The sequence below is a fragment of the Crinia signifera genome, chromosome 1 (assembly GCF_055691185.1).
Source record: "Crinia signifera chromosome 1, ASM5569118v1, whole genome shotgun sequence".
NCBI lineage: Eukaryota > Metazoa > Chordata > Amphibia > Anura > Myobatrachidae > Crinia > Crinia signifera.
This window is the reverse complement of record NC_139217.1, coordinates 259,848,841-259,869,391: the sequence shown is the minus strand read 5'-3', so window position 1 is coordinate 259,869,391 and position 20,551 is coordinate 259,848,841. Positions and strand designations below refer to the sequence as shown.

The window sequence follows — 20,551 nt, the reverse complement described above, 5'->3', positions numbered from 1 at the left end:
CGTTCGATTCCGTGTATCGGGGAGCAGAGATGATGATCGATTGTGAAAAGGGGGAGCTTCTTGATGGGAGTACTAGTAATTGGAGGTGCAATAATCGCTTAGTGTTGAAATGGTAATATCCCGCACACGAAACAGATGTAAATATGCGCTAGGCAATTTCCGAAGATGCATCCATGGCCGCCAGCCGGGACTAGCTGCCTGTCAGACTATTGACAGTCAGGATTCTGATGTAAAAAAAAAAAGGACTGTCAGGCAGGGCCGGCGACAGGGGGGGGGTCAAGGGGGACATATGTGACGGCCCCGGCGATCTAAAGGGCCCCAGAGCCCAGCCAGGGCCCGTCTGTCGCAGTCTGCACTCTGTGTTTGTGTGCTGTCCGTCCGACCACTTGTGCGCGCCGCCCACGGGTCTCCACTCTCTCCTGCCACAGCGCTGTCACTCACAGTTTTCGGCGCATACAGTCAGTGCCAAGTTGTAGCCGCTCATCGCTCAGAGGCTGAGTCGGCTGTGTCCTGGCTGCACTGCGCATGGACCTTTTCTGCGCATGTGCGGCAACACGATCTGTGTTCCGCACTGTGTGCTGCCTGGAGGCTGTGGCTGCCCCAAGTCCTGCCCTGCTGGCTGCTGATCCTGCTGTAAAGTTGGAGAAGAGTCCCCAACTGAATTATGAAGCCCCCCATGATCCTTAATGGTATAGGTAATGAGAAAAGGTGGCAAGGAACTAAGGAGCTGCCTGGGGGCTGGAGCTCATCTCTGTGCAGAGAGAGCCAGGCACGGCAGTGCCAGTGTGTAGTGTAGTGAGGGCAGTATTTTTGCATGAGCTTAGTAGGCAGTTGCTCAAGGGCCCCAAAGTCCTAGGGGCCCAGGCCAGCCGTTATGCCCCCACCCACTGCAGATATCTATTTCCGATCCGCAGCACTGTGCGGATTGGGGGCAATAAAATCAGAGTACAGGGCACCAGGATTTCTGTTGCCGGCCCTGCTGTCAGGGGCACGTACGACACCCAGGGCCGGCACATGGTGGAAATGCACGGGAGGGCAGTAATGTGTCATTGAGTGCGGAAGGTATGATCATGTTCTAACCTGTTGCAGTGCAAGCTGTGGCAGCTCTATGACATTAAACCGAGTCGCTCTAACCCACAACATGGCGGCCCTGCATCTGCCTTCACAGCTAGGCTGAGCAGACAGTGGGCTACCATAATAATGCAGGCACTTTTGTATTTAGCAATTGTAACATTTTGCTATTGCATCATGGGGAGGGACCCAGCATGCGGGGCGGCCTTGAAAGCCCCAATTCATGCTGGTGACAGCAGTTGTAGTTTTGCTATTTTTTTTTTGCAAAAGTACAACTGAATCTTAATGAGGACCATAGTGTGTACATACTATGCAATGTGACCTGAGGGGACCTATAATTCAGATATGATTATACTGTAATTTGGGAGGTGACTTTGGAATCCATCATACTAAGGGCCTGATTCATCAGATGTGTGAAAATGTGCTAATGCTGTAGCTGCCTGGAAATGTACTGAGATGTCCTCATCAAAAATCCAATCAACTGTGTACACATACAGAGCGGTGGTCACAGATCCATCGATAGTTGACTCCCTGGGAAACCTTATTGTCACACAGAATGGCTGCAGGAATTGCATTGCTCATGCCATGTTTTGTGCAAAGTGGACAAGTCGACACAACTGCGCAATTGCTGTCACTCCCCAATAACCTCTCACAAACGGTCCCTGGCTGTCAATCACTTCACTTTTAAATCATTACTACAGGTATGAATGGCATTGCTTAGGTACCTTGGCACATGCGCAGTGTGACTATGATGCAAGCACAGGACGATAATTGCTCAACTCCATAAATATCTGCATTACGTACAGCCTTAAATCAGCCGAATAGCTTAAAAAGTGTTATGGTGGCATGGACTGTCTCAAGACAGCACAAAGTGTGTCTGACATCTGTTAGTCCTCTCTCTTATTAAAGGCAAGATGCAGCAATGCATATTTTGTGCTCAAACCTCCAAAAATGCAGCTTCTGGTAGTGTGACTACTTACTGTATAAGCACCGAACTCTGGAATGTGATACATTCCAAAGCTTGGATGCAGTGGGCAATGCCATCTGTAGATGGTGTTACCCAATAGAATCCTATAGGCTTCTTTACGATCCAATCCCAACACTCCCTGTGGCACACACGTCACTCGATGCATGTGGAGTATAGATTGTAAGCTTGCGAGCAGGGCCCTCCTACCGTTTGACTGTCTGTAAATACCCTGTTTGTTGTATCACTCTCTGATTTGTAAAGCACAAAGGAATATGCTGCGCTATATAAGAACTCCTGGGTATTACACCTGGATGTTTTTCTATCACAAAGGACAGCTATTACTGGGAAAGCCATTGTTTGGCAGTACGGATGGTGTAATGGTTAGCATTACTGCCTCACAGCACTTAGGTCATGGGTTTGATTCCCACCATGGCTCTAACTGTGCAGAGTTTGTATATTCTCCCCGTACTTGCGTGGGTTTCCTCCAGGTACTCTGGTTTTCTCCCACAATCCAAAAATATACTGGTAAATTATTTGGCTCCTAACAAAAATTAACCCTAGAATGAACTAGTGTGCGTATACATGTGGTAGGGAATATAGATTGTAACCTCCACTGGGGCAGGGACTGATCTGAATATTGATATAGTCTGTAAAGTGCTGCGGAATATATGTGCTCTATATAAGAAACTGTTAATTAAACAATAATAATAATTGTGATTTTCTTCAAGCATACGGTGCTAGTAACTTATGCTTGCATCAGATATGTGCCATTAGGTGGGCAGTGCCTTTCCTGTCATAATCCAGTATAATCCATAGATCTGACTATGAAAATTATGGACAAATACAAAGAAGATATTATAATACCTTGTCTACACATCACTGAACAATCAACACACCAAATTTGCAGCACTATATACCACCAAACCTTTGTATAATGCCCACATGAACCCTCAGCTCTGAAACTAGCCAGTGCCTCCCCAGCCATTTACCTCACCGCAAGTCACTGGCTGGCGATGAGTGTCCGGATGCTACTTTGTCTTTTACCAACTACAAAAAGACTCTAGTATATGGCTTCTATGGACTTTTTCCTAAGCTCCCTTAATTGGAGAGGTTCAATATCATTCTTTTAGTGGTGGTCAGATACTAAAAATATCACATTTTATGCCACCAATTTATTCAGAAACCAAAACTCATCAGTCCCACATTAGCCAATGAGTTTCATCAAAATCATTCTGATAGCCTAGCACTTAGGAGCATACTGAGTCATTATTTAAGGTTGTCAGCTGAAATAACACAATGCTGAAAGACATTCAGCATGCTCAGCCTCTGAGTACTGTACACTTGATTACTGCTGATCCTAGCTACTCCTAACAGAAGCCTGTGTTATGAACCTTGCCATCTCTTGTCTTTTGTGAACCTAATCTATGTGACTTGACCTATGGCTTCCATTACTGTTTGATAACTTTGACCTTCCTGCCCCAACTCCTGGCCTATAAAATTGTTTATAATAGCGAGTTACCTGCCCTGCCATGAATTTGATTGACCTGTCTCTTAGCATTGTTCTTTGAATACAGAATTCTCATTTTTATTTGTCCAAGTGCAAGGGACATTTCTTTCCTGAACCACCATCCAAAAGGTACCTGTCAGATTGTCTAACACAGAATAGGACTCTATTTAATGTATTTTAGGCAAGATATCAATATCTGTAGATAATATAATGCATTAGATTTATTTCACATATGGAGCATCACTTAGTTGAAAAATCAGAAAATAAATATATTTACTCATCTGTTGTCATTACTTTCATTGAGGTATCAAAAGGTATTTTCCTTATGCACTTTTAGTGACCAGTTGCAAACCACGCTAATGTATTGTTCTTTCACACCTTTCTCCTCCTTATGTACCAACATATGTGTAACTTTATCTTATATTAATACTATACACAGTAATAGTATCCCATTATTAACTTAAAGACTTTTAGTGATACGAACTAAATTGTATATCAATATAAATGTGCTCTAATAAGTGTTTGCTTGTATACCAATATGTGGCCCCAAACACGGATTAATTGGCCCATGGGTGGATCTGTGCAACAGGTGCTTGGGATTTGGGGTTTATATGTGGGATGTATACTTGCAATTGGGTAATGTCTTTGCACTATATGACAGCCAGTCAGAGCCGGCCCTAGGCATAGGCAAACTAGGCAAATGCCTAGGGCATCTGGAATGCCTAGGGGCGGCCACCCCAAGCCTAGAGCCGGCTCATTTATGTCAGCAAGCAGCAGCGGTTGACTGGGGCATCGGAACATCTGGTCGGCTCACACTTCTGCTTGCTTGGCCGAACAGAAGCAGCAGGTAGCTGCGATCAGGCAGGCAGCAGCATGAAGTGTAATAACGGAGGGAGGGCTGCTGCAGCGCTGCACATGCCCCCACCCCCAGCCAGGCTCATATCCAAGGCATTTCTTGCCTGGCTGTAATTTATTAGTATGCCGCCCTATGTGGGTGGCCGTCTGCAGGGCAGCTCAGGAAACTAGCCTTGGCACACAGCAGGAGCGGGCGCCCAAGTGGGTGCAGAGAGGGGCCATACAGTTCAATGGATACAATGGTAAGCAGCACTGCAGCAGTCATCTCATCCTCCTCCCGTAGCTGTGCACTTTTCCTCCTCTCCTAATCTCCGCCCACAGGTCTGTCCCAGCTCCACCTCCCTTTCTTAACTTTTTCGTTCAGCCGCTGTCTCTGTCTGTGCTGCCCTGACTCACTCTAGCAGCCCCTGTTTCTTCTCCCCTCCCCCCCCCCCGACGATACAGCTGTGCAGCTGCTGACTCTCTTCTGCCTGCCAGTCGCTACCACAGCCTGTTAGTAGCAGGCCTGCAGCTGCCAGCGACAGGGGGAGGATTCAGCGGTCTCGGAGGGGCATAACGCTTCTGCCTGTCAGACTGACATGACAGGCACAGCAGCTGGCAGCAGAGGATGCAGAGCGGGGAGACTGCCCGGCGCTTCCCTGCTCTGCAGATTATAGGTGTATACAAGCGATTCAAGGCACTACCGGCACACACCTAGTTACGGCACTAATTGGATGCGATACATCGCAGTTGCTAAAAAGCACCCGCGATGTACCAATGATGGTCCGATTGAAAATATATCTTATGTGCTGCGCATAAGAGAGCCATGCTCCAATCCAATGTGCATTGGATCTCACCTGATGTCAAACACCTCCAATTCAGCCAGTTTTCATCTAATATATAAGTCTGATCTGTCAGAATCGGATGAAAACAGAACAAATCCCACCTGTGTACTATATGGGCACCTTTACAGCGCTCATGTGAGTGGAAAGAAAACACACTGTCTTTGGTTATCATATTGACTTCCATCCACAAATTTATGGATCTATAGATGTAATTTGTCCTTTATTTATCTGCACACTGATCTAGTCATTGTCTAGCCCAATGGTTCTCAAACTCGATCCTCAAGTACCTCAAACAGTTCATGTTTTCCAGGTCACCCTGCAATGTGTACTCATTATTCACTGACACATTTTAAAAGATCCACAGGTGGAGTTAATTACTTTACTTGTGATTCTGTGTGGAGACCTGCAAAACGTGAACTGATCGGAGTCTTTGAGCACTGAGGTTGAGAACCAGCCAATAAGCATCAAAACTAAGACTGATCTGCCCAATTCTACTACAGGTACACCACCGATAATCCAGCACCGTGATTCCAAAAGTGTGATGGATTATGCGTTTTGACATATTTTCGGTGGTATCCCCCCGCAACTCACCCATCTCACCCCCTCACAGTGCGATTCCCCCTTGCAGGCTGTCTCTTGCCCCTGCAGCGCGACTCCCTCTTTCCAACAGCAGCATCAGTTCTCCCAGCCCCCACAGTGCAACTACCTCTCTTGGCCAGCAGCACCACTTTTCTCACTCAATGTAGTGACTCCCCACCTGCAGTGTGAGTCCCTCCCTCGTGCTGCCCCTCTAAACCATCCCACAGCCTATTTTTCCCTGGCACCTGATGTATCTGGATTAAACAAGGTGCCATAAAATCGTTTGTATTGTCCTGAGAGTGCTATTCATTTATGTATGATATATATATATATATTCACGATTCATTTGAGCACCTTGACAAAGGGGTCATTGTCAAACTTTGGTCGTTTCTCACAATATAAGTTCTTTGAAAGTTTCCCTGGAGTGCCGCCTATTCTTTCACACACACACATATATATATATATATATATATATATATATATATATATATATACGTATGCGGTGGTGGCGGCACTCGGACACAGAATGATCACACAAAGGCAGTGGATATGTGCAACGTTTCAGCGCATGTAGCGCTTTTATCAAGAACGTTCTTGATAAAAGCGCTACATGCGCTGAAACGTTGCACATATCCACTGCCTTTGTGTGATCATTCTGTGTCCGAGTGCCGCCACCACCGCATACGTATTTATGTGACTTCTGCAGTCCGCAGTGAGCCATCAGGGAAGGCACCGGCCCAAGTATCCAGACATCGTGAGTGCCGGGGACCAACCGGAGACATTATATATATATATATATATATATATATATATATATATATATATAGAAAAAAAAGAGATGAAAGGCACCACTTGTGTCCTACACTGGTAGTCACCCCTTTAGGTGGGATGCGGTATAAAGGTGACAATAAAGAGCAGGTATTCCCTTATTTATAAGGTGTCAGCTATCCTCTAAGAATAAACACCTTGGTGAGTGGTGTAAAACAAAAAGGTATAGGATATAGGGATATATATATATATATATATATATATACTGTATATAATGTAGTTCCATTATTTTGAAGGTCAGGTTATGAATTTTATAATGCATCAACAGTGGTCAGCCATGACCCAAAGCAAGGTTGTATATTTTATTTTTGTTATGCAGCTACATTTTCTAGGCAGCAGAGACCAGTACATCTGATCTAAAATACAGTATACATTATAGGGCCTATGTTTTAAGCCTTGGAGATATTTAAAGTCGACGGACATAAAATACCAGCCAAACTGCTCATAACTGCCATGATTTAAAAAATGACAGTTTGAAGTTGGTTGGCTTGTACTTTATCTCCCCCATAGGCTTAGCACATAGGCCCCAAAAGGTAGAACTACATTTCATATTATTCCTCCGTTCTTTATTTGCTTGGATATGTGCAATTAATACCCTGTTCTACTCGTTCTTCTATTTTTTCTACCTACACATCCAGATAAAGGTTATGATTTGCCTTAAGCTAATAGGAGAGAAGAACCTTTACAAGTACAGCAGCTGATTTATGAGGTGATCCGTGTACATGAAATGCATATATAGGAAGATAGGCCTATATCATGTCAAGAGTTTGGTCAAATCCAGTCTAACATTTTAAATCCATTCATTGTATCATTCTGCCCCAACCCCACGGGGAAGCTGTTCCATTAATCCAGCAACCTTTTGTGAAATACATTTGCTCCTCATATTTTCTTCTGAAACGTTCATTGTAGTCTAGTACATATCACTTTCCTCTTATGATACGCTTGATGGAACACCTTAATGTTTATAAAATGCCCTGTTCACATGAAATCTTTGATTGATAGCTCATAGTTTTATAAATTCCTATAGCAACACACAGTCATTATGTAAATGATACAGAAGGCTGCCATGCGACTGAATGTAGTTTAAACCTGTTCTGTATTTTCCTGAATTCTACTGCAGGCACTGCCCTCTCAAACCATCCCCAATTTTCCCAAATTCAACTCACCCCAGGAAGAGTCTTCTGCTCGTGTAGAGCTGTTTGTGCTTTAATAGCGGAGTCTCTGGCACAGTATGTGAGGAAGGCACAGCCTGAGGATGAAATGACAGGGAGATATTTAGATGAATACCCAAAATGTAGAAAATAGCAGACGGCAATTGATGAGAAGATTTTCAATGTATCTTTAGTTTTGCAGCATATGTAATAAAAATGGCTGCTTATAGCAGCATACAAAGAAAACGGATTATACTGGGCAGTTGTTCATATACACAGAATGGGAATAAAGGAGAGTACACAAAACATGCAGAGAAGAGAATACTTTGGTCAACAGATTGCTAAAATAGATAGACAGACAAACAAATCTATACGAGTGGATGGATAAATAAATAAATAGATAGATAGATAAATCTTAAGATTCACACTTTTACTTAAATCCGGCATTAGAACACTTCCCTAAATGTATCGAGTACTAATGTGCTTATAGCCACAAGTCAAAGCAAAGATAAACTAGTACAAAGATTAATGTACTCGATGCAGGTATTTTACATACTGTAACTAAAAGTTGATGACAGACGGAATCTATTTTCCATCTCTGTATTATTGCATAGCTTTCTCATATGTAGTCACCTGATTTTAACGTGTGTTTTTAAAGAAACTGTATTTTTAAAAAAAAAACAGTTTTATTGGGGTTGACCAATAGTAACATGAAACAAAAATACAGTATGGTGGAGACAAAGGGCCTAATGCAAACTTGATCGCACAGCTGTGAATTTGCACAGAGGCCGATTACTGATAGACTGCGCATGCACACTGTGCTGCACTGGAAAAATCATTAGGGCAGGTTGCAAATGTATTTGGAACTATTTGCACGCCTGCAAATAGATTCGCATGCCGTGGACATCTATTCGCAGGGCAGAATTTCACTCTGGAGGGGCGGAGTTTACCTGATTGCTGGCTGCTGCAAATTAACCGATGCTGAAGCATAGTCTCAATTCCGCTCGCACGGTGGGGTGTGTGTGTGTGACAAAAACATTGGTGCGCCCAGGAAAATGCTGGGCGTCCCCATGTGAACACACAGGTTCCTTCCGGGGGCGGGTGACTGACATCACTGGACTTCAGCTGCCCATCCATTATATTATCACATATCAATGGCATGACATTTAATTTTTAAATTTCCATTTACCTAACTCTGTCATTGCTTATCATTTCTACTAAAACAAAATTTATATTTTTATTTCCTATACCATTGTACTGAAGAGTATTTTCCTGTGTTAAGAGATAGTTAAATAGAATTTATCCATTGCGCAGCCTTGGGCATAAGAAAAGATTCAATGTATTTTTGGGAGTATAATTTTTCAGTTCCTTTGCCTCAATGTACAGGTAAAAGGCAAATATGACACTGATTTCTGACATTGAAATCTCCATCACTACCTCAAGATGCAGGGTCTCTCTGCAAGCCCCTCTCCAAAGCTTTATATTTAGAGGATGGATAGGGGGCGGGGGAGAGAAAGGGGATTTTTCCGTCTTTATCGCAAGCATCTTCATTACATGAGAAGGATATGTTTCCATGGAAACGCCTGAAATACCATCTCCTCCAGGTAACAAAAAAAAACAAAACAATTAAACGAAAAAATTGGGAGCACAAAAAAATAAGAGAAAAAAAAGAAAAACACCCTCCCCCTTCCTAGAGGCATCTCATTAACCCTTTCCATGGCAGAAACACAGAAGTGTGTGTAGGCTCTATCTTCTAGGCATAGCTTCAGAGGTATGGACACAAGGGGGATTTCCGTTACAGCCATAAGCCAGCTGGGGACCTAGAAGGGGAGGGTAAGGGAGGAATAAAAAAAATCAAGAGATTGTCAGAAAGAAAAATTGAGATACAGAAATATAGTGGAAAATAGTGTATGGGGAAAACCATGGGATAGAATTAGGATTTATAAAGATAGAAATAGGATGGGGATACAGGAGATAAGAGTAGAAAGGCACAGTGTGCAAAGATTGGAGAGACTGTATGTGAATATATACATAAAGCAGGACAGAGACCAGAACGTCTGGAGGCTGACAGATGCAGATAGCAATAGGCGGAAGGAAATTATAGCATTAGAGTGATGTGACGGATTCACACAAAGTTTAAGGTCAGTTGTATAAGCTAAGAAAAAATAGGTTATTGGGAGTATAGTGTAAGAACATAGATGTATTAATGGCTAAGAGAAAGAGGAAAAATGACTCCTCCAATTTATACAGGTAGAACAAAGCAGCTATCCTTCTCATGCAAAACTCTGTAACATACTCATCTACCACTAGAAATATATATATATATATATATATATATATATATATATATATATATGTTAGTGATACCTGGACTGGGATCATCTGGATGGCACAGAGTCTTCTTACTTCTTATACGTGAGTGCCAATTTGACTGGACTTCTATATATATATATATATATATATATATATATATATATATATAATTTTTTTATATCTTTTTAAGTGCATACTATGATAAAGTATATCGGCACTGGTGTAACATTTGACAAAAGGAGTAAGATGGAGAAACATCTGTGTAGGCATGTACCATGGTACGGAGGAGGGCAGGTTGAATGCTTGTAACTGTATGTCTTCTGTAGCACCCTGATAAGCAACTACCTGTATCACACAACAGAACACCGCAGTCCTGATGTGCTGCACTACATAGTATTGCCCTTACCACTACTGAGATAATTGTGCAGCTGAATACACACTGCTTGCACCTGTGATAGGTGATGGACACATGGCATGACTGCTCTCACTTACCTGGTTAATCTACACGCACACATGTAAAAGCTACTGCCCTTAGCTGCTTCAGAATTCTTTATTCTCAACAGTCTCCTCTCTATTATTAAGCTAGTTGTAAGTGTATTCTGCATTGTGTGCAAAATCCACTTGTACAGAATTGAAAGGATTATGCACGCTGAAGGGTTAACCTCTCTAAATCTAGAAAAGGGATAATAAAATGCAGAGACATGACATGACAACGGCTGTCTTCAATACATGGCCCAGTGCTGCGGTGACAGGATTAATACTCTGGGGGAAGCTCCTGAAAGAAAATTGCTCAAGGGATAAAGCAAAAATATAGAGAAATCTGGATACTTTGCCCCAGAAAAAAGCAGACAAAATGGAGGAAGATAACTGGAAAACAGAGAATAATGGTCCTAGGCAGAGGGAAAGGAAAGGATAATCATTGGTACAAGCAACAATCAGAAGGAACTGGGACTGATGGTTAACAATAGCAGTAGAAAACACTGAATCCAGGTAACTCAGGGCACTATAATGTGGTCTTTGCCACTTGCATTACCTGCTTATCGTGCCCCCTAGCCCATGAAGCATTATGGAGTGCGATTTGGCCTGTTTTTTACCTGATCCATCCAAAAAGTGCAAAATATGAAAAGTGTGTTGACATCCGACCACATGTACGGTCCTGTGCACATCTGATCGGAGCCGGAGATCATACTTATGATCTCTGACTTGGTGTCAGGGCTTAAAGTGGTCCTGGAGAGGTGGTGGAACTCCTTTCCCCTAACACCCCCCTCTGTGACTAGACAGAGCCAAGACAGAGTTCTTATGTCCTGCAAGGGGTTTTGGTCTTTGCCTTTGTGCATCTGGAGCTCCTTGGTCTGTATCTCAGTACTGAGGTCCATGTCAGATTGCGCTGGAGGCGCAGCGCTGGAGAGAGGCAACCTGGGTTGAAGGGGCACTGCGTGGGTGTTTGGGAGCTGCAGGGTGCTAGAATGTACACTGAGAATGTACTTCTTGTGGCTCTATTAATGCCTAGTTTATCATACTATTGCACACATCAGTTTTCCCATATGTGCATCGCGTGTGGCTTATCTCCTACATCATAACCTTCGTAGTGCGCCCAAAACGGCTGCCAAATTTGGTATGCCAGTGGATAGGATGAAAAACACATGGATCCGATGGCTATGCTGGGACGCTACCCCTTGCACTAGGACGCCGAAACTACCCATTTTGTGCCATCTCTTCTGGGCGTGACCTATTCCTCCCATGGTAATCCTACATTGTGCACCCAAGACGGCTACTGTGCCTTGTACCTTTTATGGTTGGAATCAGGGGTGGATTAAGGTCTGTGGGGGCCCCTATCAATAAAAGTGATACAATGATGATGTTGTACAGTACCTCTGTAAAAGTTTATTACAACATGAACAACCGTTCAAAAAGAAAACCATGATTACATATATCACAACTTGCAAGGTACTTCTGCATTCCAAACTGCACAGGGGTTAACATCCTACTTTAGCCACCTGCATGCTGAGCGCCCATTTTTTTTCCGAAATTCAAAGGTTCTTACCTTCCCAGATCATTTGTGCAAGGAGTTGCATTGCTAACCCTGCCTGATGGGTGTTGATAGTACTGCCACTGTCTCTAGGAGCAATTCAGTCTGGGCAATCAGTGTGCACACACACTGCGTCCACGCTGCGCTGCTGAGGAAGCAGGAAAAATCTTCCTTCCTATGAGGTTCCTCGTGACACAGTGACAGTCCCGTGGTGGATCCGCCACTGGTTGGAATATATAACCCATAGAAGTTATTACCCTGTCTGTGTTCCTCAGCAGCTCCATGCCCAGTGTCCCTCCAGCAGCTTCCCCACCTCTGAGTTCCTCCAGCCCCCTCTCACCCTGTCTTCAGCAAGCACAGAGCCTACTCCTCTTAGTGGGCTTCTTCACTTTGACAGTGGTGATGGCATGAAATCACATACGCCCAGGGGCGGATTGGGAACTAAAAGTGGCCCTGGAAAATTTCTGAAAGTGGCCTCATGTGGGCGGCAACAAATCAATAAGGGGTGGAGCCAACATTACATCAGGTGGGATTATTACATCACTATACTTAGATAAATTGTTGACAGGCAAAACGAATGCCACACCCCGTAATGCACATTACACATCATGTCAGGGCTTTACTCATTTTTGTAAAGTAGGGACAACTGGGATAGTGCGCACCGCAGGCGCTCCCCAAAAAAATCACACCATAATGCCTATGACACGTCACACACCCATTACATAGTATACCACATGCAACAATGGCCTGCCAGGCTTGCTGGTGCCAGGCCCCCAGACCCCCAAACTAACAACTACACTACGGCACTATGGCTAGTGCCGTACAAGAACCGTTGTTAGTGTTACCGATGATTTTCATGCTAGTCCACAAAGCAACTTACTGCAGACTTTTTTTTAACCGTAATCCTGTATTAAAACATACATCGCTCTCATACATACTCCGCCACTATTGACCATACATACATACATACACCGCCACTCTCATACATACATACACCGCCACTCTCATACATACATACACCGCCACTCTCATACATACATACATACATACACCACCACTCTCATACATACATACACCGTTCTAATACATACACTGCCACTCTCATACACACACCAATCTCATACATAAACCGCTGTCTTACATACAACACCGCAACTCTCATACATACATACATGCATACACCGTTCTAATACATACACTGCCACTCACATACACACACCAATCTCATACATACACCGCTGTCTTACATACAACACCGCAACTCTCATACATACATACACCATTCTAATACATACACTGCCACTCTCATACACACACCAATCTCATACATAAACCGCTGTCTTACATACAACACCGCAACTCTCATACATGCATACACCGTTCTAATACATACACTGCCACTCTCATACACACACCAATCTCATACATAAACCGCTGTCTTACATACAACACCGCAACTCTCATACATACATACACCGTTCTACTACATACACTGCCACTCTCATACACACACCAATCTCATACATAAACCGCTGTCTTACATACAACACTGCAACTCTCATACATACATACACCATTCTAATACATACACTGCCACTCTCATACACACACCAATCTCATACATAAACCGCTGTCTTACATACTACACCGCAACTCTCCTACATACATACATACACCGTTCTAATACATACACTGCCACTCTCATACACACACCAATCTCATACATAAACCGCTGTCTTACATACAACACCGCAACTCTCATACATACATACATACACCGTTCTACTACATACACCGCCACTCTCATACACACACCAATCTCATACATAAACCGCTGTCTTACATACAACACCGCAACTCTCATACATACATACACCATTCTAATACATACACCGCCACTCTCATACACACACCAATCTCATACATACACCGATGTCTTACATACAACACCGCAACTCTCATACATACATACACCGTTCTAATACATACACTGCCACTCTCATACACACACCAATCTCATACATAAACCGCTGTCTTACATACAACACCGCAACTCTCATACATACATACACCCTTCTAATACATACACCGCCACTCTCATACACACACCAATCTCATACATACACCGATGTCTTACATACAACACCGCAACTCTCATACATACATACATACACCGTTCTAATACATACACTGCCACTCTCATACACACACCAATCTCATACATAAACCGCTGTCTTACATACAACACCGCAACTCTCATACATACATACACCATTCTAATACATACACCGCCACTCTCATACACACACCAATCTCATACATAAACCGCTGTCTTACATACAACACCGCAACTCTCATACATACATACACCCTTCTAATACATACACCGCCACTCTCATACACACACCAATCTCATACATACACAGATGTCTTACATACAACACCGCAACTCTCATACATACATACATACACCATTCTAATACATACACCGCCACTCTCATACACACACCAATCTCATACATACACCGATGTCTTACATACAACACCGCAACTCTAATACATACATACACCGTTCTAATACATACACTGCCACTCTCATACACACTAATCTCATACATAAACCGCTGTCTTACATACAACACCGCCACTCTCCTACATACATACACCGTTCTAATACATACACTGCCACTCTCATACACACTCCAATCTCATACATACACCGCTGTCTTACATACAACACCGCAACTCTCATACATACATACACCGTTCTAATACATACACTGCCACTCTCATACACACACACCAATCTCATACATACACCGCTGTCTTACATACAACACCGCAACTCTCCTACATACATACATACACCGTTCTAATACATACACTGCCACTCTCATACACACACCAATCTCATACATAAACTGATGTCTTACATACAACACCGCAACTCTCATACATACATACATACATACATGCATACACTGCCACTCTCATACACACACCAATCTCATACATACACCGCTGTCTTACATACAACACCGCAACTCTCATACATACATACACCGTTCTAATACATACACTGCCACTCTCATACACACACCAATCTCATACATACACCGCTGTCTTACATACAACACCGCAACTCTCATACATACATACACCGTTCTAATACATACACTGCCACTCTCATACACACACCAATCTCATACATACACCGCTGTCTTACATACAACACCGCAACTCTCATACATACATACACCGTTCTAATACATACACTGCCACTCTCATACACACACCAATCTCATACATAAACCGCTGTCTTACATACAACACCGCAACTCTCATACATACATACATGCATGCATACACTGTTCCTATTGATCCCATCCCTCCCTCATGCTAGTGCACAGTTAGTTGATGCCACAGCCATTGGACTGCTGAGAGAAGTCTTCTGCTGCTGTGAGCGGACTCAGGGGAGTAGGAGCCACAACTGAGGACTCCAACTGCTGCGCAACACAGGCTTCTTCCGTTCTGAACCTCCCACCCTGCCCCAGCACAGTTTGCGCCTCTTGTAATGTGCGCGGTGACGTCATGACGTCCCAACACACATACAATCACAGACTCAGAGTGAGACTGTCACTCCAGAGTCCGCCGCCCTGCCTCCTCCCAGTGCACTCCCCGGCGAACAGTGCCCTGCCTGCTACTGGATGCGGCCTCTCTCCAAGCGGCTACTGTCCTGCCTCCTCTCCAGGCCATGTATGTTATATAAAATAAAATAAAAATGAGTCCCCTGCCATTGCCGATCAGCAGCCGTCCACACCGCATGCAGCAGCGCTATCCACTGCACTGGTCCCCACAGAGGCGGAACAAGCAAGTTGTGGGCCCAGGTTCAAAAATATGGTTTGGGCCCCCAAACACACACAAAAAAAACACATTGTGGCTTGTTTTGTTTACTTCAAATTTAAAGCCCATTACACACTAGTGCCCATTATACATTCACACACTGTAATGCTCATTACACATTCACACACCATGATTCCCATTACACCGCACACTGTAATGCTATTACACATTATACCACACACAAAAATGCCCCTTACAAATGATACAACATGCCATAATGCCCATTACACATTATACCATACACTGTAATGCTCATCACATATTATGCCACATAAGGGCCACTTACCTACATGCCCAATATTAGGGGCTACATATGCAATGTCAGGGGTTGCATGCTTGTTGCCAGGATATACATCCTCATTCCCAGGGGATTACATGATTGATGTCAGGGGATTTATACTCCTTGCCATGGGGGGGGGGGGTGTTACATGGTTGTTGCCCAGGGGGATTACAGCTCTGGGGTCTGAGCTTGGTGTTCTGCGGTGGAGACTGGATATAGGAGGGTGGTGGCTGTTGCTCAGTGCCTGAAGACAGACTGACTCCACAAAGGCACATGGGAGTAGAAGTTGCTGCGGCTCACCATACGCTGCAGCCCTCCTCTATGACCAGCAGACATTTTTGGAAGGGGCAGCTCAAGGCCGTAACCAGAACTTTTTTGGGCCCCATAGCAAGGTTTTGAAGGGGCCCCCATCTGCAGAGACAGGATATATAGGGCATATAGGTATTTTGCACTCTCCTCTGACTCTAACACCCACAGTAATGATAATTGGCCCAGGCCCTATCAAAGGAAAACATTTTGGAATATACAGTATGAGTGAGGAACCTTTGGCACTCCAGCTGTTGTTGAACTACACATTCCAGCATGCCTTGCAACAGTTTTAATAGCAAAACTGACATGTTGTTAAGTGTATTTCAACAACAGCTTGAGTGCCAAAAGTTCCTCGTCCCATATTATTGAATATGCCACTTCCAAGAACGTATTTAAAAAATGGTAAATAAATGAAATAAAAATATTGGGACGTGCAGCACACTTATTTATTATCACTAATTTAGTGCTGCAGTGCATCAGAGCAGACACTGATGCTGTGTACTGCTGCAGCGCTGCTTACTAACAAGGTAAAGGCAGTGGCAAACAGGATTTTAAAAGGGGGGTTTCCAAATAATTGGTTACAGACCAATGAAAAAAAATATTAAGCAGAATAAATGTCCAATATACAATTTATTGTGTAACAATAAATAATATGAAATAACATTTGGGCATATACTTATACACGTAACGCACACAGTAGTAACAACGCTTATACACATAACACCCGCAGTAGTAACGATACTTATACACATAATGCCCACAGTAGAAACTACGCTTATACACATAACGCCAGCAGTAGTAACAATGCTTATACAGGTAACGCCCACAGTAGTAACAACGCTTATACACATAACACCCGCAGTAGTAACGATACTTATACACATAATGCCCGCAGTAGTAACAATGCTTATACACATAACGCCAGCAGTAGTAACGATACTTATACACATAACGCCCACAGTAGTAACGATACTTATACACGTAACACCCGCAGTAGTAACGATACTTATACACATAACACCCGCAGTAGTAACGATACTTATACACATAACGCCCACAGTAGAAACTATGCTTATACACATAACGCCAGCAGTAGTAACGATACTTATACACATAACACCCGCAGTAGTAACGATACTTATACACATAATGCCCGCAGTAGTAACAATGCTTATACACATAACGCCAGCAGTAGTAACGATACTTATACACATAACACCCGCAGTAGTAACGATACTTATACACATAACACCCGCAGTAGTAACGATACTTATACACATAACACCCGCAGTAGTAACGATACTTATACACGTAATGCCCACAGTAGTAATGATACTTATACACATAATGCCCACAGTAGTAACGATACTTATACACATAATGCCCACAGTAGTAACGATACTTATACACATAATGCCCACAGTAGTAACGACGCTTGTACACATAACGCCCACAGTAGTAACGATACTTTTACACATAACGCCAGCAGTAGTAACGATACTTATACACATAACGCCCACAGTAGTAACAACACTTATACACGTAATGCCCGCAGTAGTAACGATACTTATACACATAACACCCGCAGTAGTAAGGATACTTATACACATAACGCCCGCAGTAGTAATGATACTTATACACATAATGCCCACAGTAGAAACTATGCTTATACACATAACGCCAGCAGTAGTAACGATACTTATACACATAACACCCGCAGTAGTAACGATACTTATACACATAATGCCCGCAGTAGTAACAATGCTTATACACATAACGCCAGCAGTAGTAACGATACTTATACACATAACACCCGCAGTAGTAACGATACTTATACACATAACACCCGCAGTAGTAACGATACTTATACACATAACACCCGCAGTAGTAACGATACTTATACACGTAATGCCCACAGTAGTAATGATACTTATACACATAATGCCCACAGTAGTAACGATACTTATACACATAATGCCCACAGTAGTAACGATACTTATACACATAATGCCCACAGTAGTAACGACGCTTGTACACATAACGCCCACAGTAGTAACGATACTTTTACACATAACGCCAGCAGTAGTAACGATACTTATACACATAACGCCCACAGTAGTAACAACACTTATACACGTAATGCCCGCAGTAGTAACGATACTTATACACATAACACCCGCAGTAGTAAGGATACTTATACACATAACGCCCGCAGTAGTAATGATACTTATACACATAATGCCCACAGTAGTAACGATACTTATACACATAACGCCAGCAGTAGTAACGATACTTATACACGTAATGCCCACAGTAGTAACACTACTTATACACATAACGCCCGCAGTAGTAACGATACTTATACACATAATGCCAGCAGTAGTAATGATACTTATACACATAATGCCCAAAGTAGTAACGATACTTATACACATAACGCCCGCAGTAGTAACGATACTTATACACATAACGCCCGCAGTAGTAACGATACTTATACACATAATGCCAGCAGTAGTAATGATACTTATACACATAATGCCCACAGTAGTAACAATACTTATACACATAACGCCCGCAGTAGTAACGATACTTATACACATAATGCCAGCAGTAGTAATGATACTTATACACATAACGCCCACAGTAGTAACGATACTTATACACATAACGCCCGCAGTAGTAACACTACTTATACACATAATGCCCGCAGTAGTAATGACGCCTATACATGTAATGCCCACAGTGTGGCTGGGTTGTGGGTGAAGGAACTTGCACGGCAGGAGGGTTGAGTGGGCGGTCGGCTGAGTAGGGTGCTGTGTAGGCGGCTGAGTGCATCATCGCCGCAGCCATGCTTTGGGGCCCCTGAGAACGCAGGGGCCTGGGTCAGCTGTACCCTTGGACCGTGCCTGTTGCCGGGCCTGAGTACATCCCTCACCCCCATAGGCAGACATGTCACATAATCAGATCCCCCTCCAGCACAGCCCCCCACCCCCCCCACAAATATGCAGACTCACATATTCACATGCCACAGGCCCTCCAGCACAGCCCCCACCCCCACCCCATAGGCAGACATGTCACATACCCCTCCAGCACAGCCCCTATAGACAGACATGTCACATCCCTTCAGCACAGCACAGCTCATTCTCCCCCCACCCCATAGGCAGACATTTTATGTCTGATATGCCTATGGGGGGGGGGGTCTGAATATGTCACATGTCTGCCTATGGGGGGGCTGAGCTGGAGGGGGATCTGAGTTGTCACAGTGAGTCTGTCTGCCCTAATGCAGACAGCAGGCAGTCACAGACCCCCCTTCCTCCCATATGCAGGCATGGCACATATACACAGAATCTCTCTCCCCTCCCTCCCTGCCCCCCACCCCCGGCGGCCCCCACCACCAGTGTACTTTGATCATTCCCTAACAGGGTTGCCAACCAGTGTTGGCATCCCCAGAGCCCACAGTGTGACTTACATGATTCTTTCCGAATGCTGCAGCCCGGCCACAGCGCTGCTGCTCTTCGTCTCTCTCTCTCTCCCCTCTCAGGCTGACGTCATCAGTCTGAGAGGTGCTCCCCCTGCCTGTCAGTGGCTGTATCTGCAGCTCAATGCAGCTGCAGCAGCTCACTGAACTCTGCTCTGTCGCGGCCATCGGAAACAGCATTCGATATATCGGGCGCGGGGGGGGGGGGGGGGGGGAGGCGGGCCACCATCTATGACGGACGGCAGCCACCCACCAATGAGGATGTCGGCCCACACCGTGGGCGAAGCCTCCTGCCTCAGAGCGGCTGAGCAGCCCCGGCCTCAGTCACAGGCTGTCACTCTAAATTCGTGACTGTGAGTGTGCGCATGCGCACCTTTCAGCAGCGGCGGCCTCTCTGTAGTGTCGGCCTCCCGGGAAAGTTCCCGGTAGATACAATGGCCAATCCGCCCCTGCATAC

At 44.1% G+C, this 20,551-nt stretch overlaps 1 protein-coding gene across 1 annotated transcript in view; it reads right to left on the bottom strand.

Moving 5' to 3' along the window:
- CELF5 (CUGBP Elav-like family member 5) overlaps positions 1-20,551 on the bottom strand; it is a 129,962-nt gene that overhangs the window by 71,269 nt on the left and 38,142 nt on the right. Inside the window, exon 2 of the mRNA XM_083181472.1 lies at positions 7,798-7,880. Coding sequence (XP_083037598.1) covers positions 7,798-7,880 — 83 coding nt within the window. The remainder of the gene's footprint in view (positions 1-7,797; positions 7,881-20,551) is intronic.